General features: G+C 47.6%; 1 protein-coding gene across 1 annotated transcript; it reads left to right on the forward strand.

Annotated features, from left to right (window-relative positions):
* The first annotated feature begins 6,761 nt into the window (after nt 1-6,761).
* On the forward strand, nt 6,762-10,890 carry LOC139054632 (uncharacterized). The gene is made up of 2 exons (XM_070531955.1): nt 6,762-7,990; nt 10,348-10,890. The coding sequence occupies exons 1-2, from the start codon at nt 7,693-7,695 to the stop codon at nt 10,779-10,781; spliced, it is 732 nt and encodes a 243-aa protein (XP_070388056.1). The 5' UTR covers nt 6,762-7,692; the 3' UTR covers nt 10,782-10,890.

The raw sequence follows: 10,890 nt of genomic DNA on the forward strand, positions 1-10,890 counted from the left end.
GTTGCCTTTTAAATGGCGCTTGGGTAGGTAGGTTCCTTTATTCTCGCCTCATTTGAAGCCATTTGAATAAAATGTGCGTTTGATGACGGCATTTGAATCGGCATCTGTCAGTGCAGCACCACATGAGGGCACAAACGTATGCATTGCACTAGAGAATACACTTAGCGTTATATACGGCGTCGCTGTCGCCTACAGCACCACGGGGTGGCACGTGCCGCCCGATGAAGAAAAAAAAAAAGAGCAGTGCAACATATAAGCAAAGTCAGAAGTGGAGTGGACAACGGTGGCTCGTGTGTTCATTTCTATCGTTTTAATTAACAAAAATGGTACAACATATTTCGGCTACGAGGACTCAACAGCACAGCTCACATGCTACCGGCTTGCTACCACATGCTACCTTCGGCTGCTGCGTAGCGTCGACTGCAGTGAGAATTTTGGGGCTTCAATCACCGCCACCATTCCTGCGTTCGCCTGGACACCCGACCATTTCATGGGAGCAGTGGACCCAGGCGTTCCACAATAACATTGTGGCACCTGCGGTCTCGCTGTCAGACGTAGGTAGGCGAACCTCCTCAACTGCTTGGGCCTCCAAAGGCAGCGCAATTTTACGACTCGGACTACAACGCACCGCCCGTCTATTGCGACAAGCAGCACTGGCGGGACATCTATGAGCCCTCATTGCAGCGCCGGAAGGACACTACAAGAGGACACGGAAGGACACTACAAACGTCACTGCGTCGCGTCATCGTTTCCGTCACAAGGGCACAAGCATCAAGTGAGACAACGGATGATTGCGTCACCACGCTACGAAGTCTCGTAGAAACATGCGATTCCAGTAATTTGGCTGACGACTTGGCACGCGACTAGCTTGTGAAAAAAAGGGGAAACAGAACTACCAGTGACAACTTACGTGAACGCTTTCTGTTGGAAGAGTCTAACGTTTTCTTGTCTCCTTGTAATTGCTAGAGAACGCAATCGGGCTCTTAGAGAGGATTAATAACTCTCGTGAACGGATGCTCAAGTTTATCGCGTAGAAGCTACGAGTGCGTCATCTAAAAGCGGGAAGCATTGCAGCACATGCACATGCCATAAGACGCAGAGTAGTAGAGACTTAAGAAAAAAAAGAATGTTATCGCTGTGGCATAAAAATAGCCCTCAGTGCAAGGCTAAGAAACGCAGGTGTCGGCGATGTAAAAAGGTCGTTCATTTCTAATCCGTGCGCAACTCTTTATGCAAGTCTGAAAAAAATGACATGTCTGGCTCGGATGATCATGCTTTGAGTATTTGCCAAATCTGGAGCTGTAACAAAGAAAATTATTGAAAGACAATTTATGTCATTTTTTGACCGACACGGCGTCATCGGTGTAAGTACTGGCCGAAGAACTTTACAAGCAGTAATTTTCTGCTGCCTATCCTTTGATGTCTACATTCGCGCAACTCCGTAGTACGCGCTACCGCCGCTACAGCAAGGATACGCAATTCCGTTTACTCTCTGGAGCACCTGCACGTAGACGTATTGCCTTTTTTTTTCAAGTGACAGATTTTCTAAAATAGACCCCACGTCTTCGTTCTTATTTAGCCATTTTTTGTGCGTTTACCATTCACTTACGAAGTATTGAATCATGAACCTTAATGTCCCGCCCGAAAGCGTAACGAAACAACCCAGAAAACTGTAGGAAATCAATAATTCGTTAATTTACAAACACACACACACAAATAAACACAGTTAGGGCAACACAATGAATACATGGCCGAAAAGTGCATCTTAATGAAAAATCTGTGCGCCATCTGTAAACAAATCTGTAATAGTTACAGTAAAAACTCTGTAAACAGTGCGCCAGGTTTTGCAAACTACATAATTCATGATGATGATGTGTTTAGTGGCGCAAGGGCCAAATATGGTCAAAGAGTGCCATGCAAGTGGTAATGTGGTGTCAATGATCTGTCAATGAGATGGACAGGAGCATCGCGATAGGTAGAAGTTACTTGTATTTAAAAGGGGCTAAAACTTAGTCGCTGTTGAATGTGTAAAACAGGTAGCTATTGAAACAGTGAACATGAAAGTGAGGTGTGCTATTACCGTAAAGAATATGTTGTTGAGTGACCATAGGGGGAAAATGTAAGCGTAATAAAGTAGCACTACCGGTTCACGAGTGCCCTTAAACACAAGGGTAAGGAGGCATGCGCTCTATAAAAACTACTATCGGATAAGCATAATTTGGTGAAAGGATGCCTACGACATTCCTGGGCTAACAGAATGTGGCACGACAACATTCATGTAATTCAGAACTGCCTTCATATAAAAAAAAATGGTTCTAAGCCCAGTAACAATGCTGAACTTAGGGGAATATGATATCTAAAAGTTTGCGGAAAGTGCTTTTCCCGTTCAATTTCTGCTTTACTACACTCCACAAGGACGCGGAGGATGGTCATCCTTTAACCACACCTTCCACATAATGGAGGTTCACCGCTAGTGAGGAGATGCCGAATGTTGTGTAAATGTTGTGAATGTGTGTGCCGAAGGTGTGGCTTATACGCAGTCGACAAAACAAGACATCGGTTTGTCTTGATTTAATTGCGGGTGGTACAATGCCTACCTGTGGCTTGATCAGATGGAGTTAATTAGAAGTCTCAGCATCTCACAAGCAATGCCAATGGCATCTTAGTTCTTTACGAATGGAGGGCTTTAAGTGTATAGCGGGTATAACTATGGAAGTATTAGAAGTTCTTGTTGCTCCGGATGTGGTGGTTTCCTATGCGAGTACATTGCCTTCTATTCTTCTGTGCGCTGGCGCCCACATATCGTTGCATACTGGTTAGATGTGTATGTCGTACGCAGGAGTGCTTAAAGAACATCAACTACAAAATACCACAACGTAAAGAGAAGAGGGTGGTTCTAAATGAATAAAATATAGCAACACACCGCGAGGAGACACATAACTCTTGTCGATGCTGTTTCAAGCAACGTAAAAGGCGGTGTACCGAATTTAGAAGAAGGAAATCATTCCAGAATACAGAAATGCCCCAGAAGACAGAAATGATAGGGAATACAAAAATACAAAGAAAAACCGAAATGCTCTTAGTTGAAACTCTAGTGCATAAGCTGTTAGTGAAATAGACATCGTTACAGGTTGCACGAGGTATATGCTGCACAGCACTTCTGAGTTTCCGCTCCTCCTATTCCTATATTTTTCCTTTTTTTTTGGTTTCATTTGCTTGTCCAATCCGGCCCAGCCGCCTCTGAACCAATCTCGGGAAGAGGCCTGCGCTCGGTGGCAAGCTTGTTGTGAGAAAAGTGGGTGCAGGGGGGTAGAGAACTGCGCTTTCTGTACTATTTTCTTTTTTTTAGCGTTAGCGTCTTTTTCTGCTTCTCTTTCTCTAGCTGTCTATCTTTCTACCGAGTTTTCGCCTTTGCGGATCCTAGCTGGCGATGGCTTTTGGATACCTGTAGATGAAGCGAGCGAATTTGTTGAAATACGGGCTCGGCAGTTTCGTATACGTATAACGCTTTCAACCTCTCCCATAGGCTGTGCGTGAACGTTGTGGGACTTGAAAAAATAAAATTCAATTTCCGACGAGACGAGCTGACGGTAATGCGAATGCAAATGCTTCGGAGTAGCTTCGTTACGCAGTGGATGTATACAATGATTTAGATCGTGAACGGGGCACGTTGTGTTCTTTTGAGTTTGCTATAATAAAATCGCAGCATTCAAACGCCATCATTGTGTAAGGGCTGGTGTCGTGCACAGTGCGCGTTTATTTTTATGTGATCATATTTTATTTATTTTATTACTTATTTTTGCTGAAAAGTACTATGGTGTCAGTGAGGGTGTACCGTAGCATACAAACTTATTCAATGGATGACAGCTAATTCTGTTACCTAGTGATAATTGCACGACTGCTGTAAAACTAGCAAAGCACAACGACGCTACCATAAATAAGCTCCTGCTCATTCCTCAATGATCAGTGCTACCAGTGTAAAACAAAGCAACAGATTTTAAATGTTGTTCACTCACCGAACCAAAGCATAAATATGGCTCTCCGGATAGCGGCTTGACAAAGGCACGACATTTTTGTGAGCGTGTTATTCCTGCGGTGTTTTCTTGGCAAAGTCAAGTCAGAGCAGATAAGATCCGCTGATAGGTTACGTTCAAGTGAGAAAAGTTTACACCCTGTGAAACGATATCATTGTAGACGTTCATTTCTTGATTAAAATAATTGAGTTATCTCCAGTCGCAACTCTCGCCAGTCATCGCACATATTATGCAACCACTATGCTATTCCATGTCTCATTCATACTTTTTTTTCTTTTTACGGCCTTTTAGAATACAGAATAAGAGGAACACAATAACGTTAATGGAGTGACAGCAAGCAACGACATTCATAATTTGATTCTCAAGCATTCTTTCTCAGTCAGCATTTTATCCTAACAAAGAAATGTCGAAAAGTCGGCGCCAGCGACATTCCGTGTTCGACTACAGCTCTTTACTACAGCCTCGGTGTGTCACTCACTGTTCAAACAAGGATGCGAACTCTGTCGCGACGCCCTTACACAATGCAAGAACAAAGACTTACACAAGCGTATACGAAATCTGCAGTGCTCAAAGTAAGAGAGACGGTGGCGCTGACGTTTTCGAAATTCACATTCTATTTTTTTTTCTTTCTAACGTGCTATAAATAAAGCCCCTTCGGTGCCCGTGTACATCACCAGCATCGTAAGTGAACGAAACATTTGAGAACGGGCTGGCAAGTACCTCTACAACCCAACGATCGCCTGCCGGAATGATGAGGCAACATGACAGGCGTAGAGAAAAAAAAACTCGGCAAAAAGAGCCAGACTGGAGTTCTGAATTTTGAATAAACATGAGGAAAATGACGATTTTAAGGGAGAGCAAACTCCTATCCGGACCAATTACTTTTCATTGAACGCGCGCTTTTGTTCATTGGCCTTTCCCAAAGCACTTTTCCTCAACGGACAAAAAAGTTGTCATTACACAAGTAGCGCCGTTGGGCCACACAGTAAAATGTTTGTGCAAGCCAGTCGCATAACAGATACGATAAGGCCACAGGTTTCTTGAGAGGCCATTCATTCGCTTCCTTAAAGAAAATCTCTCAGCAAACGTTTCTTGAGACCCAACCAGTCTAATCCACCATGAGTGGACAGCGCACGGGCACTCGATACCTCGACAGTACGATGGCACCTGCGGTGATGACGCTAACGTGGCTTCGTAGCTGGTTCAATTGCTACGGGAACAAAGGAAATTGGTGATCCAAAATTCAAGCTCTGCTCTGAGCAGTCCCAAATGCTACTTTATTTACCGGTTAACTCTCCCGAACCGTGCCAGACAGAAAATGTTTGATCTGAAATTGTGCCGCTGCGCCAAAGTGCACGTTCTCAGATCTGTGGAAACGAGAAAGCACCGAAGCAGAAATAACTTTGCTCAGTACGTGGGCAAGTATGAAAATGGAGAAGGACTGGAAGGTACAGCATTGTATACCAATAGCAGTTCACGAAATAGACCAATGGATTGTACTGAGAAAATGCACGACTCACTGGGCAGGAAGGCACGGGGATTGCACGATAGATGTGAAAGAGGAAATACGTGACCTAGATAGGCGTGCGCGCGAAGCAATCAATGCTATGTATGGTCAGGAAAACGGAGCATATTTCACCTATGAGATTGAAAGTCGTTGTTGCACCGTTGGAAGTAGAGAGTGAGGGGAAAGGAAAAATACGTGAGTGGCCCAAAAATGATACGGAGCTCAAGATTATGACACGCGCTGACAAAAACCAGATGCACTGCGTCGAAGGAACAGACGAATGTTGTGCTTCATAGCATTGAATTATATTTCAAATTATTGTTCTCAATTTTATTTTTGTGCTTGCCTTTTCCTTGTAGCTTTTGCGACGAACATTGCTTCGTGGCTAACCGATGAATGAGTGAAAGTAGTGTGGAACAACGTGATGCCTTGCAGTTCGCATCTGCTTGCCCTTATACTGTGCGCTATAGCGCGCAGTACTCAGTGGTAGGAAATCCTTATATTTCATGTACATAGCCACCGGACAGCCGAGCTGCATTCCAGAAGAGACGTGGCGCATAGCGACACTTCCCTCCAAAATGGTAGCAAACCAATCCGTAGCTGGATCCAAAATAAGGACAGTGGTAGTCTTCGGTCTTTGTTGTTCTTGTATAGAAACCGTGAGTAAGGTTCCTTGCTTGGTATGCTTGAGGCCGCACCTTTGCCTAAAAATAATTTTATGGGGTTTTATACGCGCCAAAAGTACGATATTGTCACGTGGGTTTGACTGACGAACACAGTAGCAAAATTGTAAATGGCGAAACTAAATCTTTATTGGGCGAACTTGTGTCCTCAAAAGCAAGTTACACGTAAAGAACAACGATAGCGGCGAACACAGTCGGCGATCGTCAGAAATTTGATCAGCAGATCAAGCCTGTCGGCTTTTATACATCAGTCGTCGAATGTTCCAGAATAATCGCTGGGACCCGCGTGTCTTCTACAAAGTTCTACACTATTCTCATCGCGCATACATGCAACCAGATTACACAAGGTTGGGTGACAAACAGCGAATGGAAGTGATGTGGAATGGAAGTGAAATGAATGGAAGTGAAATGGAAGTCAGCCGTTCACGCACGCCACAAGCGCATGCGTCAATGCCTGAGTGACATGACGTCACGCCACTGTTGGCTACTTAAACGACTAACTCAATAAACGTGCGTTCATTCCTGTTCCTGCGTCCATTACTACAGTGGCGACGAGGATTAACCCCCACGGCCAGGGTGAAGCATGGCGACGCAAGTTGGGCCGCCTATTTTTGACGAAGGGGACGACAAGTGGGACGCATATCAGGTGCGATTAGAAGCTTTTTTCGAAGCCCACGAGATTGTCGATCCGAAGAAGCGTCGGGCCTTACTTGTTGCCGCCCTTAGTACCAAGACTGTAGATCTCCTGGCAGGCCGTTGTGCGCCTAACAAAATTCAGGATCTGACGTACGAAGCAGCAGTTCAAAAACTGGCCGAGTATTTTGCACCGAAAGGCAACGAGATAGCGGAGTCTTATCAGTTTTTCACAAGGAATCAGCAAGCTGACTAGTCGACAAGCGACTTCATTGTCGAGCTACGGAAAATGGCTAACAGGTGCAATTTTGGCCAGGCGCTAGAGAGAATGCTGCGTGACAGGCTTGTCTGCGGTCTACGGGATGCTGGAGTGCGTCGTAATCTGCTAGCAAGGCACACGCTCACACTGCAGGAAGCAGAGGATGTGGCGCTAGCCGCTGAGATGGCTGCAGGCAACGTACAACAGATGGGAGATGGGCCAATCAGAGAGCGCGTCCACGCAGTGCGAACGAGGCAAGAGCGGCAGAAGTTCTCCAGAAGACCACAGCCAGACAGGATGAAAAATTCGAACAATGAAGTACAGACCGGCTGCCTTTGCTGCGGAAGCGACACCCACAAGACCGACAAATGCAGGTTCCGCAGCGTTGAGTGTTTCTCTTGTCGGAAGAGGGGACACCTGGCTTCAATGTGCAATTCCAAGCCACACCAAGAAAACGTAGCTCACTGTGAGGAACCATCCTCGGACAGCGAGAACTACGGACAGTTCCTGTTACACCTCCGTGAGTCGTCGACAGGACTGGTTCGGCCGATATGGCAAACGTTACAATGAAAAGGGATGCCTGTGAAGATGCAAGTGGAGACAGGGTCACCAGTGTCAATAGTGACATGGCCAACTTATGCCCAGCATCGCCACCGCTGGCCCAGGCTCGACAAGTCGTCGTTGCAACTGAGTTGCTTCCTAGGGAGACTACCAGTTAAAGGGCAGCTGAAAGTTCCTGTCACCTACGATGGAAAAACCGCCAACGCGACGCTAGTAGTGCTCGGCTGCTCAGGCCCAAACCTGTGTGGGCGAGACATCATTCAAGCATTCCAGCTGACTGGAGGCCCAGTGCTCAACGTGGACGGCAACGACGGTAAGCCGCCAGCTCCTGACCAAATTGCCATTGCTGATACGCTGAGGGCGGAATATGCCGATTTGTTTTCGCCAGGGCTAGGATTAATCAAGGGGCCTCCGGTTCATCTACAGTTACGCGAAGGAACCATACCGCGATTCTGCAAGGCCCGTTCTATAGCGTACGCACTGCAAGAGCCTGTAAATGCAGAAATCGCAAAGTTGGCTGACACGGGCATACTGACGCAGGTAGCCAGCGCCGAGTGGGCTGCGCCACTCGTTCGCGTCGTCAAGGACGGCTCCATCCGCTTGTGTGGCGATTTTAGAACGACAGTCAACACAGCATGCCACACGGAACAATATCCGCTGCCAAAGATAAGGGACATATTTGCGAAGCTCAGCGGAGGGGAAGTATTCAGTACAATAGATTTGAAGGATGCATACAACCAGCTACCAATAGATGACGCGACAAAGAAGCTGCTGGTAGTAAACACGCCGAAAGGGTTGTATAGCTTCAACCGGCTGCCGTTTGGGGTGGCGTCGGCACCGGCAGTTTTTCAGAAGCGAATGGAAGCACTGTTGCAAGGGCTACCGGGTGTGCAAGTGTACTTAGACGATGTGGTGGTCGCCGAGAAAAGAGGAAATTGTGACACGTTGCGCAAAGTGTTCCAGCGGTTCAGGGAAGCCGGTGTTAAACTTCACCCGCTCAAATGCAGATTCCGTCAGTCGGAGGTGGAATTCCTTGGTCACCGCATTAGCGCAAAAGGCCTAAGACCAAAGACGGAAAACATCGACGCGCTCTTACGAATGCCTCAACCTACGTGTGTAACAGAACTTCGCGCGCTACTGGGTCTCGTTACGTATTACAACGCATTCTTGGGGAACTTGGCTACAGTGCTTGCGCCATTATATGAGTTAAGAAAGAACACGCCTTGGCAATGGGAAGCTAAGCAAAAGAATGCATACGAGGCAGTGAAGCGGTTGATAAAGGAGGTGCAGATTTTGACCCACTATGACCCAACAAAACCACTCATCTTGGAGACGGACGCATCCTCATGCGGTATCGGGGCAGTCTGTACCACAGAGTGGACGGCGGAAACCAGCCAATCGGGTTTCGATCTCGCACCCTCTCTTCAGCCGAGCGGAATTATGCTCAGATTGAGCGCGAAGCCTTAGCAGTGGTATTCGGCGTGACGAAGTTTCGCGAATATTTGCTGGGAAACCAATTTACATTGGTCACAGATCATAAGCCGCTGATGCGTCTTTTTAGTCCCGGTAAACCAATACCACCCTTGGCAGCAGCAAGGATACTGCGTTGGTCACTTTTACTCGGTGGTTACAAGTATTCCATTGAGTACAAACCGGGAAAGGACATAATTGTGGCCGACGCATTGAGCCGTCTTCCCGTGCAAGCGCCACATGATAAGACAGTGAAGTCAATGTTGAAAGATGAACGGGAGTACGTGCTGCTAACAGACCACCTGAACACAGGGGTGGTGTCGTCGCACAATTTGGCCGAAATGACGGCACGGGATGGCACGCTCATGGCGGTTATGCGTTATGTTCGGGAAGCCTGGCCAAGGAAACTGCCGGCAACACAAGAAGCATTACGACCTATGTTTCAAAAGAAAGACGAGCTGACATGCAGCCATGGTATTGTTTATTGGGGCCATCGGGCCGTAATACCCGCCGCAGCTCGGGAATCAATGCTGCAGCTGCTGCACGATACCCATCAAGGCATGTCGGCGATGAAAAATCTAGCACGGGCACTTTTCTGGTATCCCGGACTTGACAAGGATATCCAGAATATCGTACACGCATGTGCAGTGTGCCAGCAAAACTGCAGCATGCCACCAGCGCAAGAGCCGGTTCCGTGGCCGGACACATTTGAGCGATGGTCTAGAATCCACGTTGATTTCGCAGGACCAGTCGAAGGGCGAATGTTGATGATCGTAGTGGATTCGCATACCAAATGGATAGAGGTTGTTCCGCTTAAAGTAACCATCGCAGATAACACTGTTGAAGCGTTACGGGGCATTTTCAGCAGATTTGGGTTGCCTCGAACAGTTGTCTCCGACAACGGGGCACAGTTCACAAGTAGACAGTTCCGCCAATTCATGGAAGATAATGGCATAGTACACCTACGATCTCCTCCGTATCATCCGCAATCCAACGGGCTGGCAGAAAGGGCAGTGCGCACTGTTAAAGAAGGTCTGCGAAAAAACGTGCATGGTACCCTTGAAAGACGCTTGGCCCGATGGCTACTGCGTTATCGGCGCACCCCACTCCAAAACGGAAAGACACCTGGCTTCTTGCTTCTTGGTTTCGAACCACGTACTCTGTTGGATAATGTGGTGTCACGACCTTTTTCTGCTGCAGGAGCACTTCCGCGCAGACATTCACCCGGACAACCGGTGTGGTGCAAGGACTATAGGGCAGGTGCGAGCTGGAGACCCGGAGTGATACAGAATACCAGGGGCGCCTGCCTGAGCACGGTCAAGACGGAGGATGGGGAACTATGTGAGCGTCATGAAGATCAGCTACGACACCGCGCGGATGCTCAGCAACCAACATCGCTGGACGAGGAAGGCGCTGAAAGGAACGGAGGATTAGCCCCACCAAACGAAGATGCAGACCCCCTGGCGGGCTTTTCGGGTACCAGCCCCAATTCCTCGGCTAGCGAAGAGCACGAAACGGGAGCTGCCAGCACTGGAGTCCCGGAAGAGCACGACACGGGTACTGCCAATGCTGGATCTCTGGCAGTTCCAATTCGCAGATCAAACCGGCGTCGCAAGGTGCCAGACCGTTTCTAGAGCTCCTTCTAAGGGGAAGGAATTGATGTGAAGTCAGCCGTTCACGCACGCCACGAGCGCATGCGTCAACGCCTGAGTGACATGGCGTCACGCCACTGTTGGCTACTTA

Source organism: Dermacentor albipictus, chromosome 1 (genome assembly GCF_038994185.2).
Source record: "Dermacentor albipictus isolate Rhodes 1998 colony chromosome 1, USDA_Dalb.pri_finalv2, whole genome shotgun sequence".
Taxonomy (NCBI): Eukaryota; Metazoa; Arthropoda; class Arachnida; order Ixodida; family Ixodidae; genus Dermacentor; species Dermacentor albipictus.

Bases quoted from the DNA above. Each gene is read 5' to 3' on its own strand.
- LOC139054632 (XM_070531955.1), top strand. From the start codon at position 7,693: ATGCCTGTGAAGATGCAAGTGGAGACAGGGTCACCAGTGTCAATAGTG. The intron at 7,991-10,347 runs GTAAGCCGCCAG...TTTCTGCTGCAG, and splicing joins CAACGTGGACGGCAACGACG to GAGCACTTCCGCGCAGACAT.